We start from the raw sequence: 22,762 nt of genomic DNA on the forward strand, positions 1-22,762 counted from the left end.
TAACAAAGAACAGTTCAGAAACAATATTAAATGTGGGAGGAAAAGCTATTTATTAACTGATTAAGTCATGTTTTGGATTGTTCTTGAAAAACTAATCAATCACGGCTGATTAATGGCTGCACTCACGGCTACACAGTGAACCCATTAATTTTTTACAGCAGACAGCCGCTCCCCTCTCTTGAGGGTACTGCGTACCCCCGCTAAATCTTTTAGGGGTACGCAGTACCCTGGCGTACCCCCTTACTTTCACCCCTGGTCTTAATCACCCCCCTTCAAATAAAGTGTTACCAAATAATTAGAGGTGCAGATCATATCAGCTCAATTCAATTAAATTTACTTCAATTAAATCTATCTATCTATCTATCTATCTATCTATCTACATTAACAAATTTTTTTAGTTAACTATAATAACCTTGAGCTGGATGAAGACTCACATGTACCTCATCATCACACACACAGTCAGGGCAGCAGCAAAGCGTGGCAACTTGGGGGGGAGGAGAGGGAGCCACCAAATCTCCATAGCAACCATGGATGCTATGTTGTTCCCAGTAGCTGCCAGTAGAAAGACTTTCCTGTCCCACTATCACTGTGGAAACCGAGCTTGTTCCGTGGAAGTCATCACAAATACTTAAAATGTGTTTTTCATTTATAACAACCAAATAAACAAATGGTTCGTCGTGTTCTTCCATGGGCTCCACAACTAAATTCTCTTTGGCTTTCAAAGACATTTTTTTTACCGTCGTTTACAATCCGTCTCCTCTGGCGTCTGTGCGTGTTTGACTGGGTTACTGCTGCCATCTGCTCCAGCCCTTCTCCGCGTAAACGTGTGAAACATTGTTAGCAGGATGTCTTTCGTTCATCGCGCCCTGCAGATTTTCCACATGCAACCTGCTTCAGTAAAAGCATAAGCAACTTTTATCAAAGACGGCAATAAAGAAATAATCGAGACAAGCCGTTGTTGACACCGATTTTATTGAAGATTCACAGATACGAGAAATACAGAGGCTTGTTAAATACTTCAAATAATCATATAAGTGGTAAGATGTGCTAATAGTAGACATGAAACTGTGACAATCGATAACCATATTGTCTGGAAATTATAATGAGGACAATGTCATTTTTCCATTTGTCAGATTCTCATAAAGAGAAATTTCAGGTTCACTGTAACTAAAACTGAACGTGACGATTCACCTCAGATCAGACAGGGCAAAAAAGAAAAAGAAGAAAAATCCCTCTGGAGATATGATGAACGTATAACCCACAGTCACACACACACACACAAGATATGTATATACATTTGGAGATATAACACCGAGTGTCGCCCAGCGACTGGGTGTAAATTTAGGTTGTGATATGAATCTGCGTCCCCGTAGTTTGCTTAAACTGTGTTAAACTATTTATTTTTTTGTCTTAAAGAAACCGTGTTGCATTCACGCTGAGTAAAATCCCCGTTTCCTTTTGTACGGTTCAAAAGCACACTTTCAGGTCATGTTTATTAGATCCGTGCCGATGTTTCCACCGAGGACTTCCTTGGAAAAAAAATCAAAACAAACATTTATCTTGAATTCTGATGTTACATCGGGAATTTATTGTGGCTTTATGCAAGTATATAAGGGCTAAATCAAAGTTATACTTTAAAAACCAACCAGTTAATTCTTGCAAAGCACCCTGAACGTGGTGTAACTTGCTGAACTTTCTCAGTCAATACACACACACAAACACACACACACAAACTGAGGAGTTATTATGCTTACTGTGTGCTGATGTTTCAGTATCATCGTATGGTCTACCATGGCTTTAGTTGCTTTATAGAAAGAGGGAAAAAAAAGTGTAATATTCCTTTAAAGATCGTGATAGTTACAGTACGTCCAAAGGGTTTCGGATGGTAAAAATGTGCCCTTTTACGATAGAAAAAAAAGCACGTAGCAGCAGATGAGGTCAGGCATCACAGATGTTACAGTTGACTCTGCTGAAGCATTTGATTTCGTCTGTAGCAAAGTTTCACAAATGTTTTTTTGGGGGTGGGGTGGTAATACAAATGGGGAAAAAGGCACACCCGTGAAGTTCTAACACAGGATAGCACCTCATGTGTATGCCAGACAGGTGCCTAAGAATATTCACGCCCCTTTGCGACTTTTTTTCCACGTTTTTGTCGCATCACAACCGCTAACGTACCTTTGTGCTTTTGCGATTTCAGGAGGTGGGCCAAAATAGGTGCGTTTATATTAAATATTCAGCCCCTTTTCATCCTTATATATCAGCCAAACTGTGACAAGATGTTGGAGACAAAACACTTACAGATGTAATGTCAGCAAAAATATGCATGCCCCCACTACAATATGTATTTTTATTTGAATATAATTCTTAAATCTGCATTTCTTTATCCTTCCACTTACAACTATACGCTACTTAGTGTTGGAATCTCACATAATATCCTTAATAAAATAGTTTGTGGTTGTAACGTGACAATGTGCGAAAGAGCGAAAGAGGAATGAATACTTTGGCACCGTTCGTCCGTTGGGCTACAACAATCTGGAAAACGACTTTTGTACCTGAAGCGGTAACGTTTCCCCCAATGTGGCCATTCAGCATTAGGATTTCAGTTCCTTCTGTCAGCATTTATTTTACCAGACGCAGTGTCGGACTATGTTTTACAGACAGACGTTATTCTTCTGTGAACTCAGCAGTCAGCAGACCTAACAGCTGTAGCTCAGGCCAACCTGATGGAGCGTCGATCAGACGGCCTGCAGCTCATGCGACGGAGGTTTTACTTCTCATCAAAAGTTACAAAACATCTCAGTTTTTCAAGATTCTGTTTAAAAACAAAATTGGGTGAAGAACGCAGGACATTTTTGAGGAGTCAAGCTACAAATTCAATGTTTAATTTAAAAAAATCTGGTGCAATATTTAATTTGGTTTTATTTCCTGCCCAAAAATGCTTAATTAAAGACTTACTTTTTTTTTTTTTTTTAACTCGAAGCAGATATTGCCGCTAGATCCGCTTTTCCAGCTGGTTGTCACCATCAATTCAGCAAGAAATTTGTTTAAAGGAGCAATCAGATAGGTTTAGTGACACCTAGTGACGAGGTTAAAGATTGCAACGAACTCAAAACGTAACATTCTTCTTCCTGAAAGACCTTTTCTTAAGACTTCTTTTGTCTTTTCTTTTTTTTGTCAAGCCATTCTGGGCTACTTTAAAACATAGAGTATATTATACTCTATATCTATTACAATATGTACTGTTAATTACAATCCTACGTTAAAAAAAGAACATTGAGTTGCCTTTAACAGACGGCCATCTTTTCAGACTGAAACTTTTATTGAAAATGCACGTAGAGGTTGGTAGTTTTAGCTGCAACTTGAAAAACTGAGGCGTTATAAACCTGCGTGCTAGCACGCTAACATGTTGCACAACGGTCGGCTGGGTCGCAGGATTTTACAGTTGGATGGTTCAGGTTGTTCTGTTGTCACGTGGAGCAGAATAAAACAAATTCTTACTACGTCAGACAGCATTCGCTTTGTCTGGTGCCTTGTGGTCTGTATTCATCAGTTGTGTTTGGTGCTAATTAGCAACTGTTAGCATGACAATGAGGCCACTAGTGCTTAGTAAAATTGTTACGAGACAGATTGTTGGCACAGTTTTTGTCACGTTTGCACGCCAGTAAGTACTGAAAAGAATGTTAGCCATAAGAAAAACAAAAAACAAAAACCATTCCAGTGTTTCCTGTCTTGTTGCTTTTGTAGACATGTAAACTGAATCCAAACCCCCCCACCCCCCACCCCGACGTCTAATAAAACGTTTAAAGCAGAGAAGCGCCGTTCGTCCCCTCGGCTGTAACTGTACATCGGCGAAAAAGGGAACGAGGATAAAATTCTCACTAAAAATCTCTTAACACCAATAACTTATTTAACTTTAAACCTCTTCGCAATAGATCATTTCAATAACAATATTACAAAAACTACCAGAACTCAGTCACTCACAGTAAAAAAAAGAAAAAAGCCCAAACTATGTGAACTGCTTTAGCACCTTATAAGAACGTCTTCACAGTCGTTTAAAACCCCCCCGTCTTTGAGATGGATTCAAGAAAAGTCCCTCCCCTGTTTTGAAAGCGCCATTGCAGAAGAAAAAAAAAAGTCTTCCTTCCTGTTGCATCCTAAACCTCGATGCTGTAAATACTAAAAATAATAATAAAAAAAAAACCACAACACAGAAGTTTCACTTGAGCCAAACCACTAAGAAAAGCTTTCCACTTACACGAACGAAGGTAATGACACTGATATGGCTGGGAGCTGGACTCTGGTCCAGGGATCATGGGAGGCAGCCCCCCCCACACACACACACACGCACGCACACGCACACACACAGTCACAAAATATGACTTCTCATTCTCGACTCAAGAGTTTTGAATCCACAACAGTCTTCAAGATGGAAACCTGACAAAGAGGCATATGTCTAAAAGAATGCAATATATTGAGTTATAAGAAAAATGAAATGATTAATACAAGATCTTTGTCTAACAAATTCATAAAAAAAACCTAAAACTCCTTCATTTAAGAAAAGAATTGGACATTCTGCCAAACATTTGTTTCTTGTGATCTGAGCTGTAGCGTCGTAGTGATCTCAAGGCTGCGTTCACACTGCAGACGAAGACGTGAGCCCTATCTGATTTGTTTTTTCTTTAAGATGAATCTGAGTGGCAAAAATAAGATTTTACTTTCAAATGCGGTCCAAAATCAGAAAAGTAGCTCCATCTTTACGCAAGAAGCGTCACAGTCTGTACAGCACAATTCCCGATTTCCACGTCCCAAATCGGATGATGTTCTCGAAAGCGATCTTGGTCTGAACAGACATGTTGCTTTGAAAAGTCACGGAAACGTGGTTACAATTTTGCGCCAAATGAGGCGGAAAGCGGCACGACCGAATGTAAACAGTTGGAAAAGAAAAAACAAAAAAACAAACAAAAAAACAAGCACGGCAGACGCCGTCGACGGAGCCAATCGTCATTTCTGGCAGCTTCGATTGCGCCGCGTCAGAACTGACATGTGACGATGTTCGCAGCATCCGCATCTGCTTCTGCAAACACAACGGGCTGCTTGTGACATCAAGTCTTCTTCTGCTCGTGCCGCAGAGCGTTCTCAATCATAGTATAGTAATATCAACAACACACGAAGAAACAAACCCTAACCCTCTGAGCATAACTGAGCATTCATACCTGCAATGTGAAGGTAGCCCAACTCTCGACTGTAGGCATGAGCTGGTTACCAGTAACAAGAAATCAGGTTTCAAAAAGCAGCTTTTTGGAAATAATTAGATACTTATGGCCTGGACAGTAAAAGACAGGCACTCATTCTTCTTATGGATGCTTGCTTTTCTGTTGAGCAGGTGGCTGCTACATGAGCAGATAGCTCAACTGACCCGGCTGCTTGTTATACTCCCAGTGTTGCTCTAGAAAAGGTAGAACGGTGCAATTTGTTGCTTCATAAGCCAATTCTCTTGAAACTAATATCACAAAATTTAGGGAATGTTGGGATATTAGACTTTCTGGCACATTTTTCATTCCACCAATGTCTGAATTTTGTTTTTTTGGTGTTTGTTTATCAGCATATTCTATATTCTGTAAGGTTCTGTCAGTTTTTTGTCCCCATATGTCAAACAAGAGTTTTGTTATTACAGCAAATCCCGATTATCTTGATAGATGCTTTCCTATTTAGACAGAACCTACTTGGACTTATCAGCTGCTAAAGTAACAGAAAAGTCTGAGATTAAACTTTGGTGACACGTAGCTGGAAAACCGAAGGGGAAAAACTCAGTAATAATCCATAATAATCTGAATAATAACAAGAATAATTTGAGTTACAACACTCTTGGAGCAATAGAGTACTTTTAAAATTTGAATTGAATATTTGGGAATATATTATGTATGTGTGCATTTTGAGAGAAAATGAATGGGAGAATAAATGTTGTCGCCTGTCTAAAAATCCTGAAATATAAATTTACAAAATATTACGAACAAAAAAAAAAAAAAAAGCATCTGTTTTATACGTTCCTTGAGAGTTTCACACCAGCCCATGCCTAGTCTTGACTCAATGTGCCGTATTTTCTGAAATGTAAAAGTACTCCTTCACTTCAGTGCTTTCGTTACTGATCCTCTGGACATTGCGGTGAAACGTCCCGAGTTGTAGGCACCACATGCACTGTCCTGCACATGGCCGCGTCCAAAGCTTAGGCATGAAAAAGGCATGGCTTAGGGCTGTCATGAGGCCTCCGACGGCGAGTCACGGGGGTCGTTAGGTCGGGGCGACAGACGGCGAGTCGAGATCAGGAGGGCGAGGACGGGGTTAGAGGTATTGACCTACGACAGGGCGGGGAAGGGGGTCGGCGCTGGCTTCAGCACACGGAGCTCGTTGGGTCTGCCTCCCCGGGCGTGTAGAAGTCAGGGATGGGTAGCCCAGTGTGAAGAGTGACCTGAAGAAAAACAAAACGTTTACATACAAATATTCATACAGAGGACGGTTGAGGCAAGATTTGCCCTGCAGGTGGAGCTGTTGAGCTTCGTTCTGGAGAGGAGAAGCTTCACTGAAGATTTAGAAACTTCCAGAGCCACAAGTGGCTTTTAAGAACATAAACCAGCTGATGTTTTGAAATGTACATGTGATGCTAAATGCAGGTTTTAGCAGTTATAGTTATATTTGATAGCATTGACTTTCTAAAACAGAGTCTCACTAAAATGTATTATCACTAGGTTGAAAATTGTGTCTGAAAAAAATAATGCATTTGTTCTCTTTTTGCAAAAGTTTCATCCTTTACTTTTAGACCCTAAAATGCAAATAAAATAGTGGTCATATAAGAATGGCAACACATTTCCTGTAGTTGATGCTCATCAAAATTATAAGTTGCCTTTTTTTTTTTTCAAAAGGTCATCTAACATTTAAAATGGAGAGGACATTTAAATGAATACGGACAGTTTTGGGGGGGTTTGAAACATCATAATTTCGAATTTATCGCAACAACGATAAATCAAAATTCTTATCGCGATAAGAAATTTCACGATAAAATGATAAACGATACAAAAAAATTATTTGCGCCAAGAACAAATAATTTTTGTTCACCTGATTTTAATTAGCGTTTAGCTCCAGTAAAGTGCAGCGTGGTTTCCTACCTGGACGTTACGGTTGAGGCTGATGGCGGGGTAATAAGCGCCTTCCAAGCTCTCGAAGGCAACAGGACCCTGCTGCTCATCGTTGATGAGGAAGATGAGGATTCCACGTGTGAAGTCCAGCAACACTCCTATCGTCGATCCTTTGGCGACGCCACCATCCGTCCTGCGCCGCCGTCACATGAATTGAGTCAGACGTGTAATCCGTGTCGCGGCAACTTCTGGATATTTCCGCGCAAGCGGTCGCTTACCTGTTGGTGTGAGAGTTGTTGTGCATGAACCAGGAGCGGTTGTTGTCCACGTACATGGCCCAGGCCTTGTCGTCCTTCCCCAGCATCACGTCCTTCAGGACGTCGCCCCGACAGATGCCGAAGGCCGGGTCGGGGTGGTTGTCATAGCGGTCCACCGTCATTTCCCAGTAGTGGACGCCGCGGGAGAAGGCGGCGCTGCCCAGGACCACCCGGTCGTCGTAGCTGCTGCACGACACCGTCAGGTTGTCGTTTGAGAAGACGATGTCGGGGTGAGCGGACACCGGGTCAAAGGTGAACCAGGCAACTGCGCGGCACACAGGGAGAGCGTATCGCTGTCACTGAGCAAACCGAGGCGGCGCAATGACGGCGCTTTGACAAACGTGACATGAATCAGGAGGGTGGTGAGTAAATGAGGAGACGCTAGACTGTAAAAACATCTTTATGAAAGATTATCATTGTATTAGGTTAATAATCCTTATGGTTAAACTCTATAGCTTGTTGCAAACTCTATAAATTATGATTACCGTCTTAAATCATATATCTGAGTCAAACAGTCTGGAAATCTTAACTGGCAAATACTTAAATATAGTTAGTATCTTACAAAAAATATATTTATGTGAAGTTCTGTTGATGAGATTTAGGGCTCATATCTCACCAGCAGCAGTTAACTAATTTTCCCAATTCCTAATCCAGATTAGTTGTTTGGAGGCAGTGCACCATCAATGATCTTCCTGATGGAAACGAGAACCGAAAACAGGAAATGTTTCCCGTCATTTAAGGACATCGACTTTTATGTTAATAACTGCCTAATGAAAACATGAACGTTCAGGATTTAAAGCTTCATAAAACATTGTTTCCATGAACTGCTGTTATGGTTCGTGATCTTGGAACAGTTTTGATTAGCGGTTAGCTTTAGCCCCAAGATCATCAAATCCAAATTTGCTCTGAACGGCGAGAGATTTATCTACTGTAGGCATGACATTAAATCCTTATAACCTTACAACAGAACTTCACTTCAAATACCTAAATGACAGATAAACTATGATAGAAACTGAACAATATTGTGATTATTGTAAATGAGGTACAAAATAATTATTTTGAATAATTTCAGTGTTTTAAAGTAATTTACTGCTTTGACATTGTAATTTATAGCAACTAGCTAGTCACTGATGAAATTACACATCTTTCGATTAACAATAATCTGCATTTTTATTCCTTACCAGATTACACATGGCCCATCTACAAGCAAACGCTTTCAATTTTTTCTCCTTTAATGCAGGGATACCCAATAGACTTAAATAAAAATGGCGGATAAAGTTAAGCAAACACAGGAACCACCAGTAATTACGGTCCTTTACCCAACGTCCTAACAGCTAAGATTGCAAAAACTGCTTGATTCAGGCCTGAAAACGGCAACATCACATCTTCATCGTCTACACAGGGAAACATGGAGTCAAGCAGGCGGGCTTTTGTTGTTTCTATGGGCTCCAACGGTCCTGAACGTCTACAGCTCTCGGCGTCCCCACGAGTGGCTTCGTTCCATTACCCCGGTTTGATTTCTCAAAGGAAATAAGACACAGACATTTATTAGGGGGGCCGTAATAAATGTTTAATATGTGGAGCCCACAGAGCAGCAAACTGCCCCCCTGCTGGTCGGAGAGTGACGACCTCACTGATGAAACAGGCAGAGGCCCGGGGAGGATTAGAGCGAAAGCAGTCGGCCGTGACAGCCGTCCATACCTGTGCCTATAGACTGAATATCGCATGGAGGGAGTCCAGCTGAAATGTGACGTGAAGGGGGGAGAGAGAGAGTAGAAGAAGAAAAGAAGAAGGAGGGAGGAAGAGCCGAGCGAAGCAGCGGCGCAGACAGCGTGGAGGGGATTTGGAGAGGGAGAGCGGAGAAGATACAAAAGCAGATTTGATCAGGGAAGCCAGTTCACCGCCGGCGGTCAAAGAGCAGAGGATTTCCTCAAAATCAACCAAAGAATCAGGAAAAGGAGAAACATTGAAGAACATACAATGAAAATAAAGAGAATGTTTTTTTTTATTATTTCAAAAAAACCAACAAAATCAAACGTCAGTCTGCTCTGGTTGATGGCTGCAAAAGAAATAAAAAAGAAAAAAGAAGCTGAATGTGTCTGTAAGGTTCGACTACACAGTTTCTGAGAGCTCGTTCTGGAAGCTGTCTGAGGTTTTTCAGGCCCACAGATGGATGACGCACTTCCTTAACGGTGCAGAGCAGCATTTAACTAATGGCAAAGCGAGAACACGAGTGGATTACACGCCGAGCAGATGATGCTGGACGTCACGGCTTTAAAGGCTTAAACATATTCCTATGCAGTATTCAAATCAGACTAAAATCTTGCAGTGGACGCGTCGAAGAATTAAGTTACTGTATTGCATTGAAACAGAAATCAGCTGAAAGTGACGCCAAATATCTGAACATCCCTTCAGAAAACTGCAAGATTTCAGTCTTGCAGTTTTCTGAAACTGCAAGACTGACTCCATAAAGTCTATTTCTTCTATAGACTTTATGGAGTCAAGATACAATGGTAATGACACAAAAAATATCGTTTAGTCGACTCTAGTCAGGACAAACTGTTGCTGTTGTCACAATAAAGTGCATGCATGCTAATTTCCCAAGGATGCGATCACAGCCTTATTGCTAACACACACAAAGTAACGCAAGAATCTACGACGGCGGGAATATTTGAGTTGTAACGATCTGAGGTTGTTTCTATGGAATGAAAAATGTAAAGATGCTCTCAAAAACAAAACAAAGCAGTTTCAGGTTTCATAAACCTAAGACTGCTTATTGGAATATAACAACAGTTAATTCAGTGAAGCACACATTTAATTTGTTTTGCAACGTTTATCCAAACAACACAAAAATGCCTCATCAAGCCACTCGAGGTATTTTAGATTTTGACTAATGTTGCAGTTCCTTGCCTTTAAATCAGTGAAACGATCCTTCAAATAGTTACCAAATAGGAATATGAAATAATTCACTTCAACATAATTGGAAAACAAATGTACGCTCGTCTTTCTTACAGTGAAATCTTTCTTTTTCCCCACCCTCAATCCCTTGCACTGCCCCCTAACACAGTGACGCCCTGAACAAAATCCTACTGCAAACAACATTGTAGTTGCTTTGTTTGGATAAATGTAATATCGATTGTAGTGTTTAAAGATGAAAAGCCTCCTATAACTCCCATAATAATGAAATATGTTTCCATTCTCCAGAACATAAGTAAAAAATAAAAGATTTTTTTACTTTAGCCCACAGCAGGCCTTTCAGATTCAATCTGGCTTTAATTTCCTCCTGTGAGGCAAAGTGATGACTCATCGCACCGATTCCTTTAAAAATTAAGGTATAAGTCTAACTGCGTGAGCTTTCTGGTGGACATATTGTGTAAAGAATATAACACGGCTTCTTTTGTGAACTTAACAATGGCTTTCACGCAGTTTGCACAGATTATCAAGTGGCTCTACTTTCCCAAAAACTAAATCAGTTTGCTTCATGACCATCAACAGAGGGCGGCCTGGGAGTTTGGCTCGCTTGAGGACAGTCCGTAACGGATCTACTTTCTTGGCTCTCTCTGGAGTCAAACTTTTCCGGAGAGAGAAACTTTAATCCCAAACGCTGACAGCTGACGATCCGGAGTCCTCTGAATAAATGGATTAGCGCTGCTTAAGGCTCGGCTGTCAGAATGCTTTGTTGTGATTAATTGAGATTAATCGCACTTACAAATTTAATTGCTCGCTTACAAAAGGACTATGCTTGTCCATTAACGAGACGATCATGCACAGCACAAGTGCATTTGGATTTTAAACAAAATGTATACATTATAAAATAAATCTATAATTTGTTGGATTAAAGGGGCAGCATTATGTGCTTTCATTTTATAGCACAATCAAGTATCTATGCTACTTTCACTTATGTTAAAAATGCTTCATATATCAAATATGACTATGAAATTTTGACTTCGTAACTTAACGCCTTGAAATTGGACCTCTCTCTCTTTAAGAAACGTGTACTCTTTGAAACTCCGCCTTCAGGAAGTAATCACAAGGTGGCTCCTCTATTAACCCTTTAACGACGTTTGTACCAGCGTTTCACTCTAAAGTAGCTCCTATAACAGTTTCAGCAGATGCTCAGTCCCACCAGGTGTTTGCTAATTGCTGCTGGCTAGTCTGAAGGAGCTGAGTGGGGGAATTGCAGAGAGGGCTGCTCTGTGAGGCCGAAGCTTGGAGGCTCGGAAACTACAGAGGAGGAGGAGCTGCATCTTGAAGGCGGAGCTAGGTCCACCCAGGCGTTTTGCACAGCTGAATGGTTGCCACAGGAGATTAAAGGATTTCTCAAACATGCAGGAAAGAATCACAGCAACACTCCAGGTACGCTTTTGATGCGTGAATAACATGACTTAAAGCTCTAAAAAGTCTATTTAACTGAAATTGACTATATTAACAGAGATTAATTATCGAACCTTTGCATGGCACTAACTAGTAGAATAATCTCTGGGAAGTGCTACAGCTTAGCTTTTTCTAAATCTCATCCACTGAGCAGGAGGGGGAGGCGGCAATGCTCCACTTACTCTCAGAGGTCTGCATGATCAGCGTCTTGCTGTACTGGCCCACTCCGCTGGAGTTGAACGCCTTCACTCTGGACTTGTACGTGCTGTTGAAGTGGAGCCCGTCCACCGTGCAGATGGTTTCCGTCCCCACGTACACCTCCTGCAAAACACACACACACCAGCTTCCCGTTAGGCCAGCCAAATGCATCAAGTGCGTAATTATGACACCAAACGGAGGGGTCCCTGCTGGATTTGATGGAGGAGGCAGTAAGCGACGGCGTGAGCTTGTACAGCGGAGCGGGGCGTGGGCTCGCCGGGGTATAAATAGACGTTGGCAGGCTTTGCGGGGGGGGGAGACGCGAGTCGCCAGGCTCAGCGGGAGGCTGCGTTGGTTGGACTCGGTGAGTCAGAGAGTAGAGGATGGGGGGAGAAAACTTCCCTCGTTATCTAGTGCATAGTTTTCAGGCGAAATGTCGCTCCGTACGGCGTGGGAGTTGAAATGATGCAATGGAAACACGTGTGGAAATTATTTCCAATTTCAGAGGAGCTGCAAAATTGAATCTTAGGATATTGTGCTGCGAAACGCACACAAACACCACGAATGTAGAAATATTTCCCAGCTGTAGCACCAGTTATTAGTTACTGGATACACTTGATGATTCAAAACTGGATACTGCAGCAGGAGTCATTCACTCTTGTGCTGTATTAAAGGGGCAGTAATTTTGTGTTTTCAAGACACAGTTCTGTTTTGTAGCACAATCAAGTAACTGTGTTAGCTTCAAGTGTTAGAAAAATGTTGCATGCATCAAATGCGACTTAAAAGAAATTTGACTTCATAATTTATCGCTTTGAAATTGGGACTCTCTCTTTAAGAAACTCCTGCTGTTTCTGAAACTCAGGAAGTTGTCACAACATGGCTCCTCTATTAACCCTTCAACAATGTTTTTACCAGTGTTTCACTGAAAAGCAGCTCCTATAATGAGCTCAGTGGACGCTCAGTTCCACCGGGTGTTTGCTAATTGCTGCTGGCTAGTCTGAAGGAGCCGAGAGAAGGGATCTGCAGGGAGGCTGCTCTATGAGGCCAAAAACCAGGGGCTTGGAAACCGAGCTGCGTCTCGGAGGCGGAGCTCCGCCCACCCAGGGGTTTTGCACAGCTGAATGGTTGCCATGGAGATTAGAATCAAGGCAAACACTCCAGGTGTGTTTTTGATGAGGGAATAACTTCATAACATGAAGCAGAGCTCAAAAATTATTTGATTTTATATGCCCCTTTAAAATTTCCCATCTTTATGCAAATGAACACTTGTTTCCTCTGCCGTATAATAGTAGAGAAATATAACCTTTGCTGTGTTTTAGCTAAATAAACTAAGCCTGAAAAGCCAAATATCTTGAAGGTTGAGCGATTCATACACTTAAATGCGCTTGAGAATATCTTTTTGTTTTCCTACCTTCTCTCTCACTCCGTGTTCTGAGCCTGAGTAATCTGCCTCGGGGTATTTTCTACTTCTGCATTTAAGAAATAAAACTACATCCCCTCCTTCCCCGCCGCACCAGAATATAGAACAATAGACCTCACTCGTTGAGCTTTCACAGCGCTCTAATAACGGATCGCTCAAATCCTAGGCTGGGGGGCAAAATGTTAACAGATATGGATATCCACAGCTTTTGTACAGGAGGGAACAGTTCAGGAAGGACAGGTTGCTCTCCTGACAAAGCCGAGCAAAGATCCGGTGCGGAGCGAGGGAGCAGTGGTGGGGGGGGAACCGAAGGGAGGGATGGATTACAGGGCGAGTCTCTGTGTGGGTCTGGAGACCACTTTGATCCCAGATCGCACTTCATGCAGAATCGTCCCGGCTGGCAGCTGCGTTTCAGGCCGGCGCTGCGAAAACACACAACTTCTCACCGAGCGCTTTCGGTCCAGTTTGTATCTCAGCATGCTCGGAATAAGACAAAGCGAACACAGGAGTAACTTTTCAACAAGATACAGGAGCTAGTTTTAGGTAAGTAATTGATGAAAATGTACAACTCCAACTGGGAGATTATTTCACTTACAGTGAGACGTTTTCCCCGTGTTATATGTGAAATAATTTGCCAGTGGAACTAGTACTTCTTTTTAAAAACAATAAATATGAAAGAAGTATTTACTTAAAACAATCTCCTATACAGATCTGGAAAAAAAAAAATTACAAGACAACTGCACAGAGTCCCACTGAAAACCTGATGCCACCAAATATTGATTTCTGAGTTAAAACATAAGTATTGTTGTTTCTAAATCAATATGAACTTGTTTCCTTTGCATTGTTTGAGGTCTGAAAGCGTTGCACAAATAAGTACTAGATTTTTTTCTTTGGATTTTTAAGACATGTAGTTCATAGAATAAACATTAATTTTACTCAAACATGTAGCCATAAAATGTAAAATGAGAGAAACTGATCATTTTAAGTGGTCTCTTCAGTTTTTCCAGAGCTGCATATTGCTGAAAAATTACTTAGAAGTTACTTTTGTCTTATTAGATTTTTGCACTAGAAACAAAACCAAGAAAAAAACTTGGTAAGATATTGATTTATTTTTTTTTTTGCAGTGGTAGTAGCTCATTCACTGCCATAAAATGCCGTGTCACAGTTTTGGGACGAAGGGTTTTGTTCTCACTGTTAACTCCATAAATTTCAGCTCATTGCTGTCACATCCTCCGTTCTGCGCCGGTCATCTTCCAAAAAAAAACCCCAAAAAACCCGAGCATCCCTACCCTGAACGGGCCTCCGTTCCCATCGTCCAGCTCCAGGATGTAGCCCTCGACAGCGATGGTGGAGAGCGGCGGCTGTTTCCATGACAACGTGGCGCTGTTGTTCTGGGTACAGCATTCTTCTAGCTGGAGGATGGGAGCAGCTGGGACTGAGAGAGAGAAAGAGAGAAAAAAAAGCAGGGCAGATTACAGTCTGAGATATGAAAAGACATCCACCATGCACAGCCCTGCTCCACATCCAAGCGCCGCTCCGCGGTTTTCATCTCTTTATGATACATAAATCAACAGCTTCCCTGAATAACGTCTGCAGAGTTTTCGAGAGGTTTCGACTAATTGTAGGGATGCCAAAACAATCAGAAACGTCAGACGTTTTCTGCGTAGTCCTGAACGTGAAACCAGTTTGAGGTGCAGCTTCTGTGTGAGAGCTAAACAGGTCATGCTCAAAAAACAAGCTTTCTTTAACTCCAGACTCATGAGGCTGCTGCTGCCACGAATAAAGAAGGACACTCCAGATTCCAGGAAGTATGCCGCGCTACATGCCTAAATATCTGAGGGTTCACATTTTGATAACGTGGTTGACGCAGAAGCCTTGCATTTTGTTCGAGGAAGATTTGACAGGAGAATCGGAGAGTCTTTCGGAGCCATCCCCTCCTTCACCTTTCATCTGTACAAAGTCCAGCTGGTGGATGGTTTGCAGGAGCGGCCCGCTGTCCAGGGTGAGGTCAAAGTCACTGGTCATCCTTGGGGTCAGGGTTCCCTTCCCCCACTGGCTCTCGGTCATGTGGACCCTCCGGATCAAAGCGTCCGAGATCTGAAACGGGACACCGGTGAATCACTGACAACACATAATGAAGCCCCCCGCCCTCCTCAATCTTTACTTTGAAATTTCCCAGAAGTCCTTTCACCTGCAGGAAGCCACTGGGATCGTTCTCCTTGATGACCTCCAGGCAGTACTCCATGAGTCCTGTTGTCTGACGCAGCTTCACCGTGCAATGGGAGATCTGATCCCGAACCACCTGGACAGACGAGGCGCAGGGAAGAAGGGAATAATGTATTTAATAGGACTACAAGGGATTAAAAAGAGTTAAATCATTGATTAATTATTATAGGCTTTTCTTTCTAGACACCACAGTAAAGCATAAATAAAGTCCCGCTAATGTTTTTGAGTGCAATTTGTTGAGTGAGGGGAGATAAAATAAAAAGAAGGTAAAATAGGAGAACATTTATTTACATGGTGTAGAAAGAAGGGGGAAAAAACAAGATTTATAACAAGAAAACAAACGAAGAATGAAAAAAAAAACAGATTAAAAGGAGCGAAGAGACGGTTAATGAATGAGCAGGACGGACACTAATGAAAAGATAAGCGGCCGAACGGCTCGGGTGATTGATTAGGTAATTTTTTTTTCCTTGTCTCTCTGGACGCATGTCCAGGGAGGAAGAGGAGGCTGAAGGGTTTCTGCCGCTGACGTCAGCAAAGAGAAAGTGTCATGTTTTCACGCGCGGGCTGAAGACAGTCATGGCGAGTTACATCAGGGAGCAGGACGAGAAGAAAACACTCTGAAATGACGAATGATGGAATTTTTTAACATATATGTATATATATATCTTGAGTACTTTACTCGATGTCTGAAAAGAAAAGTGCAAAAAAGGAACAGGAAGCATTGGCGTTGTTCACGGCAGCGCTGTGAATACCTGACCAGTTTTCTAAGGTGGGAGATTCCCTCCCGGCCTCCCCCCTCCTTGCTCGCTGACAGCTCTGATGTTGTCCACCGTCTCTTTGCAACAGTGTGAAATAAAAGCAAGTGCTGGACTGTGTGTTGCTAGGAAACAGAAACTTAGCTGCTGCTATCCGAGGAGCAGCTCCGAGGCTGAACGGAGAGGAAAATCCTCCGTGGAGCCGCACGGCGGACCGGGCAGCTTCTGTCAACACGATTCACTGGCGACTGCAGCTGGCAGAGACGGAGGAATTCACAGGAAAAAACCAAAACCCGCTCCTTTATCGGACCTCAAACCACATTTTACGCAACTTAAAATGGACTGGACCTTGTTAAATGATTGGTTTGAACAGTTATGTATGTCGTAGCATTCTGCTAACAAGTGGACAAAATCATTAACGTCAAGTCTAATTTATGTGAGTGAAAGACACCAAAGGGCATCAGTTAGCATTTTTACAAAAAGTTAAAGTCAAGAAGAAAGAAAAACTGGCACGAGGCAACCGAAGATCGACAACTTTATGTCTGCAAGTCCGAAATCTGTCGCAACAGCCACCCGAGAAGACAGGAATGACAGCAAAGTTTCCAGCATCAGTGTGAAAATAAACTGTTCAGAAGTCAGGAAAATAGTGGAGTATTACCATGGATACCTATCAGATTGGCACCCTGTTCAAGGTTTTAAGAGCGCGTTAATTTCTAACACCTTTGTCTTTGTCATCAGTATATGCTGCAGCTGTGAATGGAAGCAGCTAAAAGTCGCATATTCCATCTGTGTTTTTGTGTTAATTTCACTTCAGTAGCTTAGCTGTCAACATGTTTCTTTAAGGTACTCTATAAAGCCTTTTCGCACCAACATGTTGCTCAGCTCTAGTCACTTCAAGCTTATGCAGCGTGATTGTTGCAAAGAAAGTTGAAATATTTACAACCTGTCACTCTTTTGTTAAAGGCTGAATTGTAAAATGATGTGTGTGCTTTGGTAAAACAATTATTTTATTTATTTGTTATTCAAGCATTTAAAATAGTTGGATTTTCTGACACTAAAATAGGATTTCTACACTTTTCACTGGGTGGAAACACAAAACTTTCAGTAAAACAAGCAGATAATTAACAAACCGAGGCAACTGTTGGAAGTTACCTGAACCTTTTGTGACAAACTCGATCCATTCAGTGTGAAATAAAACAAATCCAGCCTCAGTCCGACTAATCCGCTCCAGCTGTAATTCACTAAAGCACTAATCGCTTCCTTTTAGAGCGAAATCAATCAGCCTGGCGGACAGCGTTTAACCTTCCTCATCGCGCAGCTGGAGGACATTTTGCTCCAGGCGTGCGTCTGAGGTCCGGTCCGGACCGCCTCTTGTTCTGTGAGTCTGAAACAACTGCAGCCCTGCAGTGGCCTGGCGGCGCTCCAAGACGAGTTCGTCACCGCCGCCACTGCCTGCTTAGCAATCCTGTCCACTCCCGGCAGGTACAGCCTCCTAACTCACACACAGCTCCGACCGCAACCATTTTCTTTCTCTGTAAAGGTGTGTGGCGTTAGAAAAAATGCCTCTCTTTGTTGCAGTTCTCCAATAGTGAACTTATCTCTCTCACTATTAGCCTCATTGTGTGTGGTGGCAGGATAAACAGCTTTGAAAATGAAGCTTGGATTGAAAAACTGCTTCAGTTACATTTCATTGTGGCACAGCTGATTTTTGCTAAAACAATTACTTCTTAAAGTGTTCATATTTATAGCCTTTTAATAAAATATTGCTGTTTTTAGCACATCTATGCCATTGGTAACAAAAACGTAGAACTGGGTGAAAAATTCAGGATTGTAACTAAGTAAAAAAAATGTTTTTGAAGCTATTTACCTTGTTGAGGAAAGAGAGAAAAAAAGAAAGAAAGGTGTAAGAGTTAATTAAACGACTAAATCTGCTCCGCTTCCGTCAGTCACGCATCCCAGATGATTTACGCTTGACTCACCCTGCGGCTACAACAAGCGACAGAATGGAGCCGGAAGATATTAATCAAAAGTTAACGGGACGGGAGACGTTACTGCTTACTCAAATTATGATCTAAACAAAAGCATAAGTAGTAAAATTTAAATTGAATTATGTCAGGTTCATTCACTGTTCACATGTAGGTCAAAGTTTTTTGTTGTTGTTTTTATCTCTGCAGAGAAAACTTTAGGTGTGTTCATCTGATTTATGTGTGATGGAATCTGGATTGGATGCTCAGTGGCGCAGTTGGTAGAACTGTTGCCTTGCAGCAAGAAGGTTCTGGGTTCGATTCCCGGCCCCGGTCTTTCTGCATGGAGTTTGCATGTTCTCCCTGTGCATGTGTGGGTTTTCTCCGGGTACTCCGGTTTCCTCCCACAGTCCAAAAACATGACTGTCAGGTTAATTGGCCTCTCCAAATTGCCCCTAGGTGAGTGTGTGTGTGCATGGTTGTGTGTCTCTGTGTTGGCCTGCGACAGACTGGTGACCTGTCCAGGGTGACCCCGCCTCTCGCCCGGAACGTTAGCTGGAGATGGGCACCAGCACCTCCCGACCCCACTGAGGGACAAGCGTGTAAAGAGAATGGGTGGATGGATGAAATCTGGATTATCTGTTCAACATGTTGAATGTTAATTAAATCGAATGAAAATTAGACACATCTGAATAGCCATTAATATCACGATAAAAATTGTCCAGTAAAAATAGAAAACGACAGAAATGTATTTATTTTTTGATGTCGTCAAGTCAAAATGACTCACGATAGAAAAAAGTTTAGTGCGGTATCAATTACTGCTCACTGAAATGCTCATCTCAGCTATCATCGGCATTCATCTGCCAGCCGCTCCGCCAGATGACAGATAGGAAAGATTCATTTATCTGAATTTGTGCAGGAGTGCAGAGGACGCAGCAGTCATGCAGCGTGACACCCTGAGGACAAGATTTGAAATCTCGATGAGTTTGGTGAATCTGGTGCGTTAAGTGGGCCACAAACTCAGCACGGGGTCTCAGAAACACAATAATTGCGCGTTATTGACAATTTCCGTTGCCTGATTTCTGCATCTGTCATCATTTTGGGGGCAAACAGGAGCCCCAAACGCAATTCTCCACCAACTCTCTGCTCCCTGGTTTTTTCCCCATCAGCAGCAACTCTCATGTGGGTCTCATGTTCTTGTGCTGCGTGAGCCATCTTTTCTCTCTCTATCTCTCTGTATCTCTCCATCTCTTCCAGCCTCCTTCTATTTATGCCCGCCTTAATTATTGGGCCACTGCGGCACATTTGGCCTCGCAAAAAAAAAAAAAAACACTGCGGCTGCAGTTCCAACAAGTCATCTTTACCCGAAGGACAGCGGCTGCACTGCACAGTCACGGCCACATGCAGCATCACATTTGTTACAGTTTGACTTTTTGGGTTATTTTGTTTTGAAAGAGCATGTAAACAATTAAAGTGCAGAAAAAGGAACACATGCGAGACGGAAGAAGACGGAAACGGCAAACCAAACCGGAAGCGAAGACGGCTAGCGCGACGCGTCGCTCAGAGTGACGGCGACAGGATGTGACCGGCTTCGCGTCGCCCGTCGCTCAGATGTCAGCGAGTAAATATTACTGATGACTTCTGTGACATTATCAGATGGAGGGTAAGTGTTGGGAGGGAGAGCAACTTTGCGATGAAGGAGCCGAGGCGAACAAGAGAGGCAGGTTTAAGATGTTTTCCTGACACACGTCTCAGTTTCATAATTGCGTCATACTCTTTGCACTTACATTTTGTCATATTAGAACAACAGATTTCAATGTGTTTTACTGCGATTTGCCACAGATCAGGACAAAACGTGCATGGCTGTTCAGATACACGCCTGGCTGTCGCAATAACTAATTTTTCCAGTGATTATTGTGGTCAATTATATTACTGACGTTTTGAGACCATTTTCAAGTAAATTTATTAATAATGTCACAATTACGCAAAGTTCCTTTAAGGCCTTCAACGAAGAGCTGGATTTATGATGAGATTAAATCACACAATGCGGGACTCTATTTGCAAATTGCATGATTTTTAAAGATGCCTGGCTGCCCCGAATCTTATTTAGGGATAGTCAAGTAAAGAGAGCTGAATACAAGTGCACACCACACTTTTCAGATTTATATCAGTAGTAAAACAAAAATAATGTTTTGGCCTATTACGTGATTTTCTTTTTCTCAAAATGTGAACAAAATAGGTGCATAAACATTTTTGAGAGAGGTATTTTATGTCCTTAGAAAACGGGGGGGCAGAAGGGGGGGTTTAAAATATTTAAAAGTGAAGGCCTCCTAAGGTCCAAAACATGGAACGCACTACTCAGACCTTTAGGAACAAGTTCTGATTCGAGTAAAAATGTTTGTACTGAAGTTTTTTAATAAGTCACGTGAATTTTTTATATTTTTTTAAACAAACCCTAGGAATCAAACTTCTTTGGCTTTTATTAAAATTACCTTCAGTGGCTTTTCCACAGGGTGTTTAGATGCAGCTCTGGTCTTTGAGAATGGATCGCTATTTGCTCTGTCTTTTATTTGCATGAATATATATAAATAAATATGGACACACTTTCCTCTGAAAGCCTCATTTAAATGTGGGCAAACTGTGTCCAGCGTGAACACATCTTTCACGCTGGAAAGATGTGTTCGGCGACAACAGATCCATCGTTGTTTGTGTAGCTACCAGAATTGGACAGAAAGTCAAAGTGCAGACCTGAATCCAGCGGCGACAAGACTTGAAAATTGATCTTTTCGCAGAAGCAATCCATCCAAGATGGCTGACCGTGCAACGAGGACGAGGGAAACATTTCATTTCCTGTCATTGTGCAAAAAATGTAAGACTTCTTCTGCTCTTGTTTTGAGCTCTCATTTGGCCCAAAACGAAAATGAGTTTGACATCCCTGATCTATCGCAATAAATCCTGATTTGTAGTTGTACAAATGTTTCTGTGGATGCTTTTATATGGGCTGCGTTTGATAAACAGATGTTTCTTGCTCTGGTTCAGTTTTGCATTTTCATTTCCAGGCAAATCCAGGCAGGAGGGCATCATCACACACGTAAGTGTGTGTGTGTGTGTGAGACAAACCTCCATAAAACAAACCTCCGCCTCTGCCGTCTCCTTCAACACAGGTCGGACTTCCTGATGTTCTGGGAGATAAAAAAAAAAAATTAATCTGACTCATGCGACGAAGGACTGCCTTTAGTCTCTAGGGCTCCGCAACAGCAAGCAAAGCAGGTCACCATGGCGACAGCCAGGCTTCAGTGTTTTGAACCGGAGGAGAGCAGCGGGAGGCTGCGCCACACGCGCCTCTCATCATCGGCGGACAGATTTCAGGTCTCTGTCTGACTTTCTGACGCTAAACTGCATCCTGCTGTTTAAGTGTAACTCAATTAATGGAGGAGTCTGCTGGGTGCTGCTGTTAAAAGCTGCAGAGTGACTGCGCATGCGTACAAACTCCTGTTGGGGATTCCACAAAACTGTCTCCATCCTGACTGACGTCTTCATTGAATGGAAGAAATCCTGAGAAGCACAGCAGCGCTGCTGAGTTGCATCAACAAACAGGGAGGGAAACTTCCCTCCCCAAGCGGCAGCGCGGCGCCTGCGTAGCAGGATTGAGTTAGCAGCGAGCTGACAGGTGCATGGGAACACGTCACGGGCTGAAGGTGTGAAGTGTGTTCTCCTCCAACCTAAAAACAATCATCAGAAATTCATCCATCGTGGCGACGTGTTATATTTTAAATGTGGACGGAGTTGTTTAATCTGTAGCTCAACAAAAAAAAGCATCTTCTCTCTCTTATTTTAGGGTTTTGAATGCCTGAAGAAAAACAACTTTGTCAGATTAGGTCAATTGGAAAATATTTAAACACAAAAAGAAAAAAAGTAACTTCAAAAAATTGTGAAGTGGAAGAAAAATGATGCATGATTTTCAACATATTTTAGCAAGAAAAAACAACCTGAAAAGTATGCTGTGCAATTTTATATTCAGCTCACTTTCACAAAATCACCTTAGTGGACAAAGTGCGCCAATCTGTAATTTAACCTCAGTTTAAATCCAGCTGGCCTGTGAAAGCCTTTAAGGGTTAATTTAGTTTGATGAAGCTTGAGCTTTTTTGCAACAAAGAAAGAGCACCAGAAGTCAGTCTTTAAGTGGGAAAACCGCTAGAAACATAATCTCAAATGTCAGCTGTAATTGCAACTAATCATGTTTCACAAACGAATGAGTCAGGGCAGCTGAATACCAACTAAAGCGTAGATCCAAAATAGATAAAATCCCAATAAAATACCACTCTACGATGTGTAAAAATTAACAAATGATGGTAGAAAACGCCTTAAGTGCGAAGAC

At 42.1% G+C, this 22,762-nt stretch overlaps 1 protein-coding gene across 2 annotated transcripts in view; it reads right to left on the reverse strand.

Annotated features, from left to right (window-relative positions):
* Positions 1-953: 953 nt before the first annotated feature.
* trim9 (tripartite motif containing 9) overlaps positions 954-22,762 on the reverse strand; it is a 38,697-nt gene continuing 16,888 nt past the window's right edge. Inside the window, exons 4-11 of one of the 2 annotated variants that reach the window (XM_081603092.1) lie at positions 15,631-15,741; positions 15,383-15,536; positions 14,729-14,874; positions 12,004-12,142; positions 9,149-9,187; positions 7,409-7,712; positions 7,161-7,323; positions 954-6,466 (exon numbers count right to left, since the gene is read on the reverse strand). In XM_081603092.1, the coding sequence (XP_081459218.1) occupies positions 6,389-6,466; positions 7,161-7,323; positions 7,409-7,712; positions 9,149-9,187; positions 12,004-12,142; positions 14,729-14,874; positions 15,383-15,536; positions 15,631-15,741 (1,134 nt within the window). In that variant the 3' untranslated portion in view covers positions 954-6,388. The remainder of the gene's footprint in view (positions 6,467-7,160; positions 7,324-7,408; positions 7,713-9,148; positions 9,188-12,003; positions 12,143-14,728; positions 14,875-15,382; positions 15,537-15,630; positions 15,742-22,762) is intronic. The other variant, XM_081603093.1, reaches the window with a different exon arrangement.

This window comes from Poecilia reticulata, chromosome 22 (assembly GCF_904066995.2).
Source record: "Poecilia reticulata chromosome 22, P_reticulata-male-v2, whole genome shotgun sequence".
NCBI lineage: Eukaryota > Metazoa > Chordata > Actinopteri > Cyprinodontiformes > Poeciliidae > Poecilia > Poecilia reticulata.